Genomic DNA, 18,684 nt, shown 5'->3' with positions numbered 1-18,684 from the left:
TTTACCTATGAATTATTTAAATGCAAAGTATTTGATGGGGTCCAGGACACACTACCCCAAAATATGGTACCTTGGCATATTGATTATTTTAAGCTGAAGGAATCTGAGAAACAGCAGGCACAGGAAGAACTCTCTGACTTTCCCCTAAAGCAAGTCATAAGATCCTCATGTGAGGTACCTTCCCTATAATACTCAGAAGAAATGAGCATCCTTATCTCTAAAATAGAGGGACACTGAGAGAAAACTAACGCTAAGTTTCCCCCAGTTTACTACTCTTAGCTCATATTCCTTTTTGTTCTATAGCATTTTTCCAGGACTCTTCATCAAACCCAGTATAAAAACACGCAGGTTTAACCATTTCTTCAGGTCCTCATTTTCTTATGTAGGCTCCCATGTCACAGAAAACTCATACTAAATAAATTTGTATGCTTTTCTGTCATTAAACTGTCTTTTGTTACAAGGGCCCCAGTAGAGAACCTAAAAGGGCAGAAGGAAAAGATACTTTTCATTGCCCACATATCAAAACCAAGAATTTCACCTATAATTTTATCTAAGATTTAGTCAACACTGAATGCTAAATCTTCAATTTTTGGTGTTAAAATAATAGAAAGTTTTTGCATTCCTCAAAGAAAACCCAGAACTGAAAGATTTCCCTCTAGTGGAGAAGGAAAAAAATTGCATAAATAATGGCATAACACTTTCTACAAAGTAATTATTATTTAACTTACAAGACTGGCTAAGGAATGTTAGTTCACAATCTTTTATTTTCTGAAGCACAATTTTTATTTATTGTTAAGATTAATGATGCTTTATTAACTCTATTATATAGAAAATATTAAAATAGACCAAATAAACCCCTATAACTCCAAAATAGCAGAAAAACACAGCTTTAGTTATATCCAACCTTGAGTATTATGGAATTGGAAGAATTCACACATTATACTCTGTATTCCTACAAATTTGGACATGTAGATTTATTCACATCAATATTAATTAAGGCTGGAGTTCCTGGTCCTGGCTATTTACAACCTGTTCTTCGTTTTATGATGAGTGGACCTTACACAACTATGACTTTCTTTCAAGATCCCCATGGAACAAAGTTGTTTTATCTGGTCATTTATGGATCTATTACAGGAAAAATCAGGGAGTAAGCAAACCTTCAATGTTACACCATCAAAAAGAACACCTGGTTGGTTTACTTACCAAAACTACTGAAAGCTGTAGTTATTCAGAAATATGTTTTGTTACCTTCAACTGGAAATAGTCCTTCTTTCACGAAGTCTAAAAACACTTCTATATACATATACACGACCTTTAGTTTTATAAATAGAGACTTACAGTTTTGTTGTTTTTAATTCTAAACCCATATAGAAAATAAAAGAGACTCACAGGCATTCATCACTAAATCTCCACGAATTTCTGGCTTCCAGTCATCCCACGATGTCTCAAAACCATCAGCAAAACGGATACAAAAGTTTTTGAAATGCCCTTTGCTAACCAGAGATTCTGAAGAGCAAGCAGTGATGAGAGTACTTTCAATGGTCAACACTAAAGCAGAGCCAGTGTCAAGGTCTCCAGTGTGATTAGACTGCAAAATAGATTAAAGAAGAAATAAGACATCAAACGAAAATCTAGAGAGGGTCAAGCCCTTTTCATGAAATCTTCAATGAAAAGCAATTTAGAAACATACCTTTTAAAATTTAAATTGCTCAAGTGAAATGTATTTGCCATGTGCATTTTTTTTCTTACTTAACTTGCAAAGGCCTAATTATCTGCTTTTCTATTTCAAGTCTCTGATTTTAGCTGTGGGGAGCACTCTCACTATCACATCTACCCCTGGTGGATACAAGTTTCCTAAGCCCTGTCCATCATGCCATTAAAAAAACCTACATTCCAATTCCTGAGACACAAACATACTAACATTGCCCATCCTCAACTCAAAGTTTTCCTTAACACTATCTTGCCAAACAGAACCCTAAAAGATAAACTCATTCAACAACTGGTTACAGTTTATTTAAGGCAAATTATAACATCAAAATATAGACCCCTTTATCTGACTGTTATGACTATTACTTCTTGTCCTGAGAAGTGTTCATAGCCTTTTATCTTTCATACAGATGTGTATGCAAATATATATTCCTGAGAATTGGTCCTAAATTACTAAAATTCTTTCTTTACTCAGGTGTACACATAACTTGGAGTTTTATTACCATTAAATATTACAGTTTAAAAGCATTTTGGAATCCCCTACCCTATTACATACAGATGAGGTTATTAAATAGTATTCTTAAATGTCCTTTTGTTTCCATTTTTAAAATAAGCTTACACCAAAGATTTATTTGCTAAAAACAGAAAAATAAAAGGGGGCTAGCTGGTTAGCACAGTTGGTTATAACAGCAAGGTCAAGGGTTCAGATCCCTGTACTAGCAAGCTGCCGAAACCAAAACAAAACAAAACAAAAAACAATAAAAAGATTCTGAAAACTAAGCATCTTATTTGTCAAGGTAAAAATTAAGTTATCAAATGTGTCAATCTTATCATTCTGAAGCATATCAGAGTGCTTCAGAAAAGTCTCATGAGATTCAGATTTAATACTTTATAGATGAGTAATGGGTTGAAGCAGTTCAATCTTATTTGCTATCTACTAAATCAGCTACAAACTCTTCTGAAAAATTTATCGTTATATTCTGTATACTTAGAAATCATTTAGTAGAAATGCCTGCCTCTTAATCTTAAAAAAAAAAAAAAAAAAAAAAAGATTTTTTTGTACCTGTGTGGTATTTGTGATAGGTAGGCAAATTCCAAGATCATTTACAGTGAGCTGAAGGAAAAGAGTCCCAAAGGCTTGGGCTGATGTTTGCTGTATACCAGGTAACATATCTACTACTTCCTTTGTAGCCATATGAATATCTTTATGTAAAGCCATTCGTTGCTCATTCCAATTGTCATAGGCAGCCTTATAATTCAGCCAAAACAGCACAGCTTTTCATAATTAAAGAAGGGCAGAAAGAAAATTAAAATCAACAAGGTAAATCTACATGGTAAGTAAATCTCAACAGCTGTAAAATCCTGCTGATTAATAAAAACTAGTCCCAGAAAACTGTAACATCAGAATTAGAAAGGATTTAAGAGGACATAGTCAACATTTTTCACTGACAAATGAAAAAATGAAGGAGAAAGAAGGCAACTGTATGACAGCAGAAGGAAAAAGAAAATCCAAGTCCATTCATTCATTCATTTGACAAATTATTTGTGAAATGCCTATTACATGCTAGGCACTGGGATGGAATAACAAATAGATGGACATGCGCTTGACCATATTTGTAGAGATTAATGTTACTACTTTTAAAAATTCTTGAAAGAGAGGTACGTAATGCTAGAAATATACATTAAAAGGATTTGATTTAGAGATAAAGGTTAAAGACATTAGAGTTGGTTAACAAGAAAGAAACCTTAAGGAAAACCTTCATTTCACAGCAGTGTATAGAAGGAGGAGCCTAATAAGGAGATGAAAATAGATGGGCCAGAGAAGAAGGAGGAAAAGCCAATGTTATGTCGTGAACATGAAGAGCAGGAGTACTTTAAGGAGCTGGTGAAAGCTGATGAGATGTTGGTAAGATGAGAAATGAAAAACATGTGCACAGGATTTAGCAAAATAAAATGTTATTCCTTACAATGCCAAAAGGGCAATTTTCTAAAAAATAGATCTTATTACCAGCCTATCCTACCAACTAAAATTTTAAAAGCCTTTATAAATGACTCCTCATTACCTCTAAAATACAATTCAAACATATTTGCTTGATCTAATTAGACCCCGTCTACTTGTTTAGCTTTCTTTCCCATTATTTTCTTTTATGAAAGCTGCTGCTACATTTTATTAGACCTCTGTGCTCACATACATTCATTCATATTCTTTCTCATTCAGGAAATGTTCATTTAATTTTATAAGCCAGGGACTGTACTAGGTCCTGCAGTACAAAGGTAAATACGTGAAGTTTTCATTTCCTTGTCTCCCTGGTGAACTACGAACTCACAGTTGAATCTGAAGAATTAGTTTCTCATCTAAGGAGCACAGGCAAAGTTAGAGACTCGTTCAGATCCTAGAACATACATCTCTAACTCCACTCTGTAATCTACTTTGGTTTCTTCTCTACTGAGGGCAGGGATCCTGTTGTCCATTTTTGTATTCCATTTCTACACAGTACACAATATTTACAGAATGAATGAATAAATACAGTGCCAAAACACAAATGTGTACATTAGCTACCCAAACCAAAAAATTTAGCATTACAATTAAAATTCTGAATCAGATGCTCCTATATACCCATGTAAAAAGCAAAATAACTTTAAAATGTAAAATAACTTTTAAAAACTAAAGGGAATAAGCAAAAAACTCTTCTTGGATGCTAATAACATTTCAAATTGAGTAGACATTTAGATGTCAAGTATTTACACTGGTAAAATACAGATGATTTTTATCTAGCATTACCAAAACATTTCAAAGTCCTAGAAGATAGTGACGATAGACTTCATCTTACCTCTATCAAAGGCAACAGGTTGTGCATAAACAATTGGTCTATTCAGAGTAATAAGCACAGCTTCCCTATCTGAAGAACCACTGATTTCTTCTCTGAGGGCATTTCTTAATCCAATTCTGGTTTTAAAATAGGCAACTTGATGAAAATCAGAACCAGCTTCCTCATAAACCTAAAATAAAATTTAAGGCTCAATGAAATCTAATAATGGAATGTGTTTTAATAAAAAAACTAAAACCCAAAACTAAACACCACTAATGGTATTGTTCACCAAAAAAACTACACTACATTTTTCTCAATTTCAATTGTTAATGATATATTCCTTGTATATGTATCATAAACACTTGAAATAAATATACAATATGAATAGCAATATAAGAGATAAATATGAAGTCATAAAGTTCATATAAAAGCTAGAATGAGGTTTATATTCTGAATAGTAATGTATTCAATGTTTCAAAATAATTAGATCTTCTCTCTTCTCAAAATGTGTTTCCATTTGAAAAAATTACTGTTTTTCGAGAGATGACAATAAATTTTTGTTCATTTTTCCTCCACGAGATATTTAATGTAGCAATTTTTTAATTGATTCTTCAAATCAAAGAGAGAAAAAAGGTTAAAATCTACATAATAATTCTAGCAAAATAAAAACAAAAGAAAATAAAGCTCCGATGAGCTGTGAAAGTTAATTTTTACAAAATAAAGAAGCCGGTTAACTGCTATTTTTAAAAATTTATATATTACCATAATTATATGCAAAACTTGTCAATATTCTACAGGGAAGCTATAAACTTAACATTTTAAGAACTGACTAATGTTAGTACAAGGCATTGAAATAAAAAATAATGTTTAACAAAATTTTTAAAAATTATCAGCAAATATTTATAAAGATACAGGATTGTTTCATGTGACTGCATTTGCACTAAACTATACAAATATGCTATCACAATGCTCAATGATATGTCAAGGTAAAATTATAATGGCCTTCATAAATGAGTTTTTATTAGAATTTACAATCAGAAATTTTAGGAACTTAAACTAAATATTTTTATAAATATAGTAATATGAAACTTAAAGTAGAAAAAATTGATGCGCAAAATCTAAAAGCCACAGTTCTGATATTAATACATTTTGTACTCACTTGATGTTTGACAATTTGTCCTAATGCCAGATTTAAATCCACTTGGCATTTACCGAATAATTTCAGATAGCTGCTACTTCCTGGTGAAGCTTTGGTTTGAAGTCGGTTAGAAAGTTCCAGTTCAATCAATCCAGTTTCAAATCTTACAGCTCTCATTGATGGAGTTGTGGCTGTTACTTGAATACCCTAGCAGATTATATGGTAGGAGTAAAGAAAAAGAATCTAAATCAACAGTGTAACCCACTCAAATGCAATCTTTCAATATATGATAAGTAAAATAGTTATGTTTTAAAACATGTACAGGATATGTCTAATGAGCTGATATAACTGGTGACATTCTTATATTTCTCATGTTAGTAGGACTTTTTTAGCTATTAAATTTCATGTATTTTGTATTTAAAATCTAGAGTGCTCAAGGGTTAAATATATTAACTATAATTAAATAACTATTTCATAAGAATAATTTTTATTTTTAAAAACATTAACATTAACTATTGGAAATATTAAGATTTCTATTAAAATGTTACTGTTAATTGGACAAGTGTAGAAAATATTTCTCACAGAGTTAATTGTAACAGCAATAATTAGAAAAAAAAATGCTCATCAAAAGTAAGTGGTTAAATAAACTGTTATGACTGTACAACACATAATATTCTGATATGCAAAGATACCCAAAGTTTTTAAGATGCACACATATATATACACACACACATATATAAAAATACTTATAGAAAAAACAGACCTTAAGGATATTCAAATAATTGTTAAAGCTTTTTCTCTGACTGAATGTGGTTACAGTTCATTTTTATTTTCTATTTGGTAATTTATGAATTACAGGCATACCTTATTTTATAGTACTTTGCTTTATTGCACTTCACAGATATTGCATTTTTTACAAATTGAAGGATTGTGGCACCCTGCTGCATCAAGCAAATCTATCGGTGTCATTTTTCCAACAGCATGTGTTCACTTTGTGTCTCTGTGTCACATTTTGTTAATTCTCAAAATATTTCAAACTTTCTCATCATTATTGTATTTGTTATGGCAATCTGTGATAAGTGATCTTTAATGTTACTATTACAATTGTTTTGGGGCACCACAAACCGTGCCCATATAAGATGATGAACTTAATTCATAAATGTTATGTGTGTGTTCTCACTGTTCTACCGACCAGCCATTCCCCCATTTCTGTCTTTCTCACTGTCCTTGGGTCTCCCAATTCCTCAAGACATCAACAATATTGAAGTTAACCCAATAAATAACTTCAGAATGGTTTCTAAGTGTTCAAGTGAAAGGAAGAGTCGCATGTCTCTCACTTTAAATCAAAAGCTAGAAATGATTAAGCTTAGTGAGAAGGCATGTCAAAAGCCTAGACAGGCTGAAAACTAGGCCTCTTGCACCAGTTAGCCAAGTTGTGAATACAAAGAAGTTCTTGAAGGAAATTAAAAGTGTTACTCCAGTGAACACAGCAAATATAGCAAATAATACAGCAAAGGAGACTTATTGCTGATATGGAGAAAGTTTTGGTGATGTATACAGAAGATCAAACCAGTCACAACATTCCCTTAAACCAAAGTCTAATCCAGAACAAAGCCCTAATTCTCTTCAATTCTGTGAAGGCTGAGAGAGGTAAGAAAGCTACAAAAGAAAAGTTTGAAGCTAGCAGAGGCTGGCTCATGAGGTTTAAGGAAAACTGCCATCGCCACAACATAAAAGTTCAAGGTGAAGCATCAAGTTCTGATGTAGAAGCTGCAGTAAGTTTATCCAGAAGTTCTAGCTAAAATAATTGATGAGGGTGGCTACAGTAAACAACAAACAATCAGTGTAGATGGAACAGCCTTATATTGGGAGAAGATGCTATCTAGGACTTTTATAACTAGAGAGAAGTCAAGGACTGGCTTGAAAGCTTTAAAGAACAGGCTGACTGTTATTAGTGGCTAATGTAGCTGGTAACTTGAAGTTAAAGCCCATGCTCATTTACATTCTGAAAATCCTAGGGCCTGTAAGTATTACGCTAAATCTACTCTGTGTGTGCTCTATAAATGGAACAACAAAGCCTGGATGACAACACATCTCTTTACAGCATGGTTTTAAGCCCACTGGTTGAGATTCACTGAATATTTTAAGCCTACTGTTGAGATCTACTGCTCAGAAAAAAAAAAGATTTCTTTTAAAATATTACTGTTCTTTGAAAATGCACCTGGTCACCCAGCTCTGATGGAGATGTACAAGGAGATTCATGTTGTTTTCATGCCTGTTAACACAACACCCATTCTGCAGCCCAAGGATTAAGGAGTCATTTTGACTTTCAAGTCTTATTATTTACATTTCATAAGGCTGTAGATAGTGATTCCTCCAATACATCTGAGTGAAGTAAATAAAAAAACTCTGGGAAGGATACACCATCCTACATACCATTAAGAATATTCGTGATTCACGTGAAAAAGTCAAAATAGCAACATTAACAGGGGCTCAGAAACAGATGATTCCAACCCTCATGGATGACTTTAAGGGGCTTAAGACTTCAGTGGAGTAAGTAAACGTAGATGTGGCAGAAACAGTAAGAGAACTAGAATTAGAAGTGGAGCCTGAAGATGGATAGATTGCTGCAATCTTGTGATAAAACTTGAACAGATGAGGAGTTGCTTATTATGGATAAGCAAAGAAGGTGATTTCTTGAAATGGAATCTACTCCTGATGAAGATGCTGTGAATATTGTTGAAATGACAAGGGATTTAGAATATTACATAAACTTACTTGATAAAGTAGCCACAGGGTTTGAGGGGATTGACTCCAACTTTGAAAGAAGTTCTATTATGGGTAAAATGCCTTGAACAGCATTGCATGCTGCAAGGAAATATTTCATAAAAGAAAGAGTCAATCCATGTGGCTAACTTCACTGTTGTCTTATTTCAAGAAATTGCTACACGTGGAGGTTTTTTTTTTTTTTTTTTCTATTTCTACTGCCATAATTTTGGGGAGGGATATCTTCCAACTGGAATGTAGGCACAAAATAATTTCTCATTAATTATTATTCTCAGTTCATGGAATCTCATTTAATGATTATTATTAAAATTATCCTGATTTGGTTTATATTGGGTTACTATGAACAAATCTAGAGAAAAACATAATCCTAACTGTATCAGTTCATTCCTTGGTTGATGTGACCTCAGGTAATTGGCTGTAGTGATCACAAGGAAAAAAAAAAAAAAAAAAAGAGAAAGAAATTGCTACAGCCCAACCCTCAGCAACCACCACTCTGATCAGTCAGTAGCCATCAGCATCGAGACAAGACCCTCCACCAGCAAAAAGACTACAACTTGCTGAAGGATCAGATGAGCATTAGCAATAAAGTATTTTTTAACTACGTTATGTGTCTTGTTTTTTTTACACATTGTGCTGTTGCACATTTAATAGACCACAGTATAGTATAAACATTACTTTTACTCATATATGTAGTGAGAACCCAAAAAATGCATGTGACTTGCTTTATTGCATTATTTGCTTTATTGAAGAGGTCTGGAACCAAACCCACAATATCTCCCTGGTACCCCTGTATATGAATTTTCTATGACAAGAATATATTAATTAGAAAATACTTCTACAAGGATCATTATTATTTATATGTTACCTTAAATTGCAAGTTCAGGGAATAAAGGAGAATTTTAGGCTTATCTCCATCTGTTGTTCCATCGTGTTCGTTCCACAGAGGAATAGGCTGCTCCCCACCTAAAAGAGGTTAATAATTGAGGGTTTGGGACAATTTCTTTAAAAGGAAAAAAACTATATTGTGCATTTAAAAAAATCTCCATAAAATAGATATTTTCTTTTTACTGATCATTAAACCAATCTTTTTAAACAGAGATCTTTAGCTAAGTTACATTTCACTGAGGCATCTGTACATAAGGTAGGGATAATTCTGTATATACAGACATTTATTAAGAACATTTTATGTAGACTTAATTAAAACATTATACATATAATTGAACCAAATATGTGATTATACATCTTAGAAAATATATTTGAGAGAAAAAAGGAAACTGAACTAATTTCTTCAACCAATAATGTGAACTTTATTATTTACATTTAGATGTGTTATAAACAAAAAAGAATAAAAAATAAAGGTAAAGAAATGAAAAATAAGGTAATACATGCTAACAATAAAGAATGTGACAGTATACGTCCTGTAAATTAAAAAATATTGTGGGCAGAGGGCTCTGGTAGCAAAGTTCCTATTAATAGTAGTTTTGCCCAGGAAATAACATTCTAATATTTTATTATCTAACTTCTATTTCCACTTTTCTTGCCCTTGATTTGAAATTTTTTCTGCACGCTTATCTTTCAAATATTCGATTAATCCTTTTGTACATATGTTGAGTTTAGCATCAGCCTAGGGAGTCTGAAGTTTTTTTTTTTTTTTTTTTTTTTCTATTATGGGAATTTTTTTCTATTATGAACCACAGATGTATCAAAAGAACTAAGAACCAAAGAGATAAAAAGCAGGGGTTTTTTTTGGAAGAATTAATATTTTATGGGCTTTTGAATTTTAGACTGGGGTCAAAATCTATTCAATTAGTACTATGATAAAAATATGGTTTTCTATTAGAACAGAAAAAAAAAATAGGAAGAAAGGTATAAAAAGAGGCTGTCTCATCTACATAAGATACATGTAAGGTAAGACAGAGAAAAGATAGACAAGAACATACAACTTGACCCAAAGACAACTTGACCAAAAACAATGTATGTACATAAAGATCAATAAACACACAGGAGAAAGAACGAAAGAATGATACAAAGAGATAGAAATCAAAGTATTCAAAATTTGTGGATCAATAATGCTATGATATATTATCTAACCTATATCTGTATTTTGGAAGAACAGGTAGACTACACATACATGTGTAGACTTAACATGTCTGTATGCTTAGTGCCTGCCTGTGTACTTGCACCTTCCCTCTTCGAACTATTCTACTCTAAAATTTATAGCACATTGGTTACCTTTTCAACTTATAATTAAATACTACTTCTTTCCACCTCCTTATCTCAAGTCCACAATCATCCCTCTTACCCAAGCCTCATCACAGATGACTCTACATATAGCCAAATATATGTATATTCTGCCTCCCCCATCAATTACTCCCTCTGATTCTTGTTGTCTCTCTCTTCCTTCTACTACCAACAAAGCTTCCATTGTCTTAATTTATACCTTTCATTTCTCTGATTCTCTAACTTCACTCAAATATGGCTTTTTCTGTTGCCACATCATTTGGAAGTCTCACATTCACTCATTCCTTTGACCCAGCTGATAGCATTTAGGTTACTTTTCAGTACTATTTCTAAAACATTAAACCGCTACTCTCTCTGATTTTATCATTTGACTTCTAAACCACAGCCCTTTTACATCACTGTTCCCTGAACTCACTTTTCTAAAATGACTCTGTCCCCTCACTCATGTTCTGTTCTTATTCATTGTCTACTTTCTCAAATAAGCAACCATTTGTGTTGATCCTAATACCTAAGAAGAGTGAATTAATATTTGAGTACTTACTATGTGCCAAATGCTTTAAGTCCTTTATCATATATTAGTTTACTCATACCCTCTCTGATGCGGCCTTATCAGAATTTAGTCCTTCCTTCTATGTGATGTGTGACAAAACATACATATCTCTGTTATATTATTTATTTATCTATATAACTATCTGCCCAATCAGACTGAGTTCCTAAGGGCAGGCACCATATACCTTTAGATCCTAGCAAGCAGTACCTTATCGGACCCTCGGTGTTTTTTCTGAACTCAATTAGGCACCTACGCTGCTTGGTGATTCAACTCTTCATCTTCATCAGAGAAATGATCTTCTGTCATTTCTCCAACACAATCCTCATAAAAACTACTGAAAGTCTTCATAACTTTCCTCTAACTTTCACAATTCTTATCTCATTCTTCGCAAATAAACATGCCTTTCTGTCCCAGTTTCTTTCCTCAAACTGTCCCTCTCTTTTGAAATGCACTCAACCATCAAGAAGTAAAACTTATCCAAGCATCAGTTCAAATCATTCCTATATCATAAAGTCCACCGTGATAATTCTACCCATAGTGTTCTCTACTTTACATAAACTTAACTTATAATTATATAAAACTTAACTTTCTCATTTATTCACTTTGTTTAAAGGTTTGTATATTATAGGTAGAAATATCCAATCTTCCCAATGAAAGTATAAGTTTCCTAAGCCTGATAATTAAGTTATAGCCACACATCTTTGTGGCTTCTTCATCACTTAGGATGGGGTCATATGTTAAGTTCTAAATAAAAAACTTCTGAATGGATTTAGAATCTCTCTTCTTTTGTTTTCAAAGATACAGAGACACAATTTTTACTCTAAAATATATAGAATTAATTATATCATGTTCTAGAGAGAAAAATATTACATGGAATAATGTGTGCATTTTGAAGATTTTTTAGAATAGTTACTGAAAGTTACTTATGACTATATTGTTATCCTGATTTTTTTTTTTTTTTCTTTTTGTGACCCGTAAGGGGATCGCAACCCTTGGCTTGGTGTTGCCCACACCGCGCCCAGCCAGTGAGCGCACCGGCCACCCCTATATAGGATCTGAACCCGTGGCGGGAGCGCCGCTGCGCTGCCAGGACCGCACTCGCCCGAGTGAGCCACGGGGTCAGCCCTATCCTGATATTTTCTAACAGGATGGGTGAAATTAAGCCAGAAGAGTTCTTTGTTTCTACCAAGACTCTCTAGACAAGAGCGTGTTCCAGGTGATTCAAGAGTAATCATGAAGTGCAACAATGTGACTTTGAAAGTTGGCTGTCTTTTGGTTGTTCAATTAAGTAATAAATAACTGGTATTTTTTCTAAGTAATGAGGATAAAGATAAATCTGAAGAAAATCAGAATCAACTTGCATGATCTATCTATCTAATATTGGCTACATCTGTATCACTAAAGTTTTATTTCAGATTATGGCATAAATACATAATTTTAAGTGTGTCACATTCCTCACATTAGGTTAAGACTTTAGCTTGCTTAAGCTATTTTGAAACTATAGCTAGCCTGACAATTTTCTGAAAAATATTAGCATTACTTAACTAAAACTGTGTTTAAGAAGTGTTGTCATGGAGTTTTTCCCTAAGAGTTACAGACTATACTAAGTAAAAAAGGTCAAGACTTTTTTCTGGATTAACCATCAGGCTGTTAGTTCCTTGGGACTTCTTTTCCTACCCTTCTTTAGGTTAGGTATCACATTTTTCCTGTTTTCTGGCACCTTTCCTGATTCCTATGATTTACTGAAGTACATTCTCAGAGGTTCCAAGAGTTCCTTCATTAGTTCTTTTTAAAAACTTTGATGTTTCACCTGGACCTGCAGATTTATATAATTTGGTCAGATAAGATTATCATTTTTCTAGCTGTTGTCATACCTTGTCAAATACGTATTAATTTCCATTTTCTTAATACTATTGCCTTTTTATACATTAAAAGTAGATTCTTTTTGAATTTTCACTTACCTCAGTCAAGTGAAATCTTCATGTTCTGTTACCTAAGAGTATACTTCTTTAACACTCTATTTTCTTCTAACAGTCTAAATGCAAGCCTTTCACTTTTTCATATTCTCTTAAATAAACTTTACTGAACAAATCAATGTTTTAAACATATCTGAAATAATCTTAGATTTTTATATTATTAGGCACACTTTTACTTTGAATATTCTAATACTATTACTCCAAACAGATTAGAGATTTGTGAAGATTCACATCCATCTTATTTGTCTTACATTAAAGTTGCTTTACAAAAACATAATGGCTCAATGTCTGTTCATTTGATAATCCATCTCTGAGATAAAGCTCTCTGATAAATGAGCACATCTGAAAAACCTATTTGCTTTGTGGTCTGTCACTACCTTGAATACCTTTTATCTAGTTTCAGAAGAAAATTTAAAAATTTTAAAACAAAAGCTCAGCCATTTACAAAATGTATTGCACAATAATTTTAGTTTATAGAAATATCAGACACACTATTATATTAGTAAGTCCACAATTTTTTACCTCTATCAATTAAATATGTACCTGGCCCAGTTCTAAGAAGGTAACCTCCTTATATGCTTCTCTCTAAGAGGGCCATAAATACTCAAAAATAGGTCTCTTCTGTGTACTTGGTCAGTGCTTACCTATATCTTTTTGAAACCCAGGCACTCCTATAAGTCCTTCATGGGCAAATAAGAATTGATTCTTCAAAAAAGCATTTTCCTAACAAATTTGATGGTTTTTGTGAGCATAAGTCTTCATATACAATAGAAAATATCCTAACACTAAATATAACATGAAGGGAAACCATGAAGAAAACAGTATAAGAAATAAAAAATAAATAAATAAGGAAAATAACTATGACAATTATGGGAGAGTAGGGAAGCAATACAGAGATTAAAATAATGAGAAACTTTGCCTACAAGGGTTCATAGTATTCCCTCTCAATATTCTCATGTTCTCTGGTCTTGATAGAAAAACAGAATGTCTATGGTACCTCAGGCCCTGTGGCCAGCTAAATGATATGTGACTTAAATTTTAGCTATTTTCTCAGGATCGTGGCTGTCTGTTCAGTAAGAAAACAGTTCAGGGAGCAGACATAGCTCCTAAATGACACCAGCACAATAATCTGATCTCTCTGTTCTTTACAATGATTATCAAGACTTTATGGTTAGAATATTAACTTCCAGTCCTCTTTTTCCATTTCATTCCTCATAGAACTTGGGATATACTTATATTTCCTAACTGACTGCAACCCAACAGCTAAGGAAAGCCTTTTTCTTTCATCAAAACCACCTCAAAGGGGGCTTACAGTGACAGCCTAATACTAGGAACTCCACAACGCTAGTTTTTTTACCATGAGAAATACAAGATTAGTTAATGTAAGAGTCTATGTATTTTTTAATTATACATATTCAGAAATAAAAGTCTTAAAAATATTTTTTAGAGCTCATAAAAATTTACCAGCTTGAAATATTCTTAGCATCTTTCCTATCATAGATAATGTCCTAATATGATTGTAATGAGGTATACAGGCCACACGAAAACTTGTTTATGTTCCCCAAGTAGAGGCACTTTCAGTACAGAGATTTTGCTATATATTTATCTCCTCCTTAATAGTTTCTAGTCAACCATTTTTTCAGAAAAACTCTATGATACCAATAATCTGATCTTTTACGACTTAACTTGTGAAATTCTACAGCTCTGTTGGGCCTCTGTAATATGATCATTAAGTAGCTTCCTGACCTCAGATGCAATCAGAACCAGCCCAAGAGAACCAGGGAAACCTGTTGCTCACACAGTTGATGCATCAGTTTAATTCCCTAATCCAAGGAGTGCTGTCCTCCTTCAGGGCCTTATCAAACACTGGTCCATGTGCTCTGCCAGCATCCTTTCTACCTCTCCTCCTCTCTTGCTGAACTGGAATTCATTCTTAAGGTTTTGGATAAATACCTCTGTGAAGACTTTTCTGATTGTGTCAACTAGATTAGTTTCTCCTGTGATACAAATTCATTGCACCTTGTTCTTGTTATTCACAAAACTCATCAAAATTCTAACTCATCTTGGGCACAAGTGATGATGGTCAGCTTTGTACCCCATGAATATGTATAACCAATAAAATTTTTTAAGAAACTGTAATTGAATACCTAGATACTTAATAAATTTGTTTAATGAAGGAATTAATCCATAAACATGAGGAAACTCCTCTTCATGCCAACTTATATATGTGGCTTAAATATTCTTTTATCATGATTACGTTCGTAGTGAAAATACTCAGCACTGAAAATTTTTAGAGACTCAACTTGTTTTTGCCCTAATTCCTTTTAATACTACTTTATTTCGTGAATTAAAAGTCAATTAAATGTTTTTTAATCAAACATGTATTTCCTGCTAAAATGTAAAACAGTGACTAAATAAGAAGCTCAGCTGTAATCTACTGTTGAGGCATAGCAAAACTATAGTAAGGGTTGCTATGGACGATTTATCACGTAGCCAGCATACAGCCACCATCTGGTATAGATAAAAGTTAAAATCTTAATAGTTATCTAAATTTTGTTCCAAATCACAGAGATTAGTTTGGTTAACAGAAATACTTTAAGTTTTTTATTTTTGTTTTTAGTTTTTGAGGGGGAAGCATAAGGGAGCTTTGTGAAGTTTATGAATCTTAAATGTATATATTACACATGACAAATTCTAAGCAAATGGTCTAGAGGTGGGAAAGGCAGAAAAGGAATGAATACTTTTCTCAGTAGTTACTGACAATTATATGAAAATGCTGTAATCAATACTCATGTCATAGACACATGGAACATCATGTAGCCAATGAGAATAAAAACCTGCACCTACATTATAAGGTACCAAATCATCTTACCAGAAACTTTTTGTATTACTTCATTAACTTCCTTCATGAACACTTTTTGTACAAATACCAAGTGGTTTAGAAGATCAGTTGTGAGATTATGTTCAAAGGAACCAACCTGCCAAACAAAATCAGATGATTAGATTAACACTACTGACTATATTAGTTTTATAGCTTTTCCCTCACTTGAATCATCCAAAACTCTGAGGAAAAATAGAAAATTATCTACATACTATTTGAAATCAATATATTGATTGAAGAAGGATTAAAAATAATCAGAGTCTCTAATACTTTACCAGCCTGACACCTGTTATGGGGTCATTCTCAAAACTTTTTATTTTTTAATGTAATAATAGTCAATAAGGTATGAGAAATTTTTCTTAGCATGAAATTTATTTCTATTTATCACTACTGTGGTCTTAGAACCATTGACAAGTATCATTACAAGTGAAAGTAAATTTATCTACTCATTCAAATATCTATTGACCATCTATTCCATGTATCACATTAGGTAGTAAGGATACAGCTATGAATAAAAACAAAAATTTGGATCTCAGGCTTACACTTCAGTGAATTAGCAAATCAGAGATACCCAATCAAGTTTTAATATAATTTATGCCCTATGATTCGTTCAAGGTATTAAATTTCTGATAAGAATGGCAGATTTATAGAACCCCTAATTGAAGTTGAGTATTACAGCATAGATAGATTTAAACATCCTCATGATTGAGGCAAATGCTTCATCAGTTGCCACTTTGACAGGGTTCATATTTTGATCAAAAATTAAAAGAGCAAAATAGATTTGGTAGTCTTAAGCAGGAAGTCACAGGAAGCCTAAGTTGTACTAGACACTTTTATTTTGTGTACAGTAGTAGAAAAAGGGGAGAGATGATTTTCAGGAGTGTTTATTTCAGGCCAGAGTAAAATAGGCAATTCTAAGAAGGATGCAATATTAAGTTCTTTAAAATGTTTAAAATTAACTGCATTTTTACTAAATTTTGTATTGTGTTCTGTCTCAATTACAAACTTTATGCCTTTCAAATATCTAATATTAGTAAGGAATTACACAATGCACTGCATCAGATTTATTTTATTTTATTTCAAATGAAGCATTTATAATAGTTTTGCTAAACTGAAGTTTGGGGCACTTATTTTTCAGAATAGAAAGCACACATGAAACATACTTTAGAATCTTTTAAGTAAATCATTGACTTGTTAGAATCTTGCTATTTTTTTTTTCTGTACATTTGTTTTTCACATACCAAAATCCCAACTCTAGAGAGGTGTTAGGGCAAGCAGGTTCTAAAGAAGGTAAATCAGAGTTAATTATATCCCCTGTAGCTGTAATATTTCTATTAAAGAACTCAGAAAGCTCTCTTACGGATGCTTCAAACTCTAGAGAAAATCTATGAAACAAAAAGCAAATTGCTTTCTGATAAGGTTGCAATTGTTTCTGAAAGAAACTGGCAAGGTAGGCTGAGAAACAGCACAGTGTGCCTGGAGGGAGACCACTGAAATGTGGCTCCTACCTCTCTCACTTGATAGCTGGGAAAATAAAAGAAAGTTGTTTACTCTCTCTCAGCTTCAGTTTTCTACTATATAAGATTATGTTAATAACAGATGACCTGCTCACAACAAAACAAATGAAAAATATGTCCAAATGCTTTTTAAATTCTTGACCGGTTGTAAAGATACAAAGTAAAAAAAAAAAATAATAGAATCAGTTATGCCGGCTTTACCTTAGTAAAGAAACTAGTCTGTGAACCTGACTATTTTATCTTCCTTTAGATTATTGTTAATGATTGTGTATACCTGTATGAATTATGTAGTCATACTATGGCTCAGTTTCCTCATTTATAAAATGAGAACAAATATATCTACCTCATAGGGTTAATGACTGCAGAAGTCAATGCATGTAGAACACTTAATGAATGTTAACTGGTATTTGTTTTATAATCAAATGAACTATGAAAATATTGCATAGATGGATGTTAAATCCAATATAAGAAATATAAATTCAAAGATGACTAATATATTTAAAAAGGAAACCATGATTTAATAAAACTACAGGGAGAGAGGGAGACAGACAGACACACAGACATTCCCCCATCCGCGGCCCTGATTTAGTAAAGAACTTTTCTGCAGGAATAAATGACTTAGTACTTTCTTACCTTAAAAGTCTGGATCACTACATATTTTGGTATACCTAAATACTGAAGACTCCTAAGTTACAAAGAGTAGGAAAATTTAAAAGTAAACTTACTTCCGCCACACAACGTAGATAATTTCCCTGTAAATAGTAGCCCTGTTTAGAAGGCAGTTCATCTATACTCCACACCTGATCTGAATAACTATCATGTTCTTCCATTATGTATTTCCCTGACATAGTAACAGGCGGAAGGTTAAGACTGGCAGAAGGAGGAATGGTTGACATATCTGTGGCAGAAACTTTTGAAGTAAAACGTAATCTGTGATTTGGGAGCTCAAATGTAAATCTTGTCTGTGCACCTGTAAGAAATAAGAAAAGTTATTGTTTGTGAAGGTGCTCATTCACTCATTCATTCCTCACTTTTTCCAAAAATGGTATCTACGAAAAATGTATGAATATTGCACTA

At 32.9% G+C, this 18,684-nt stretch overlaps 1 protein-coding gene across 8 annotated transcripts in view; it reads right to left on the bottom strand.

The window, feature by feature from the left end:
- Nucleotides 1-18,684, bottom strand: part of BLTP1 (bridge-like lipid transfer protein family member 1) — a 221,537-nt gene that overhangs the window by 58,347 nt on the left and 144,506 nt on the right. For all 8 annotated transcript variants that reach the window (XM_063107237.1, XM_063107240.1, XM_063107239.1 and 5 more), the window contains 7 exons: nt 18,333-18,577; nt 16,082-16,187; nt 9,308-9,405; nt 5,677-5,862; nt 4,539-4,707; nt 2,771-2,982; nt 1,390-1,588 (listed from right to left, as the gene is read on the bottom strand). In XM_063107237.1, coding sequence (XP_062963307.1) covers nt 1,390-1,588; nt 2,771-2,982; nt 4,539-4,707; nt 5,677-5,862; nt 9,308-9,405; nt 16,082-16,187; nt 18,333-18,577 — 1,215 coding nt within the window. The remainder of the gene's footprint in view (nt 1-1,389; nt 1,589-2,770; nt 2,983-4,538; nt 4,708-5,676; nt 5,863-9,307; nt 9,406-16,081; nt 16,188-18,332; nt 18,578-18,684) is intronic.

Source organism: Cynocephalus volans, chromosome 9, assembly GCF_027409185.1.
Source record: "Cynocephalus volans isolate mCynVol1 chromosome 9, mCynVol1.pri, whole genome shotgun sequence".
Classification (NCBI taxonomy): Eukaryota; Metazoa; Chordata; class Mammalia; order Dermoptera; family Cynocephalidae; genus Cynocephalus; species Cynocephalus volans.
The sequence above is the reverse complement of the archived record's forward strand: the minus strand, read 5'-3'. Positions and strand labels throughout refer to the sequence as shown.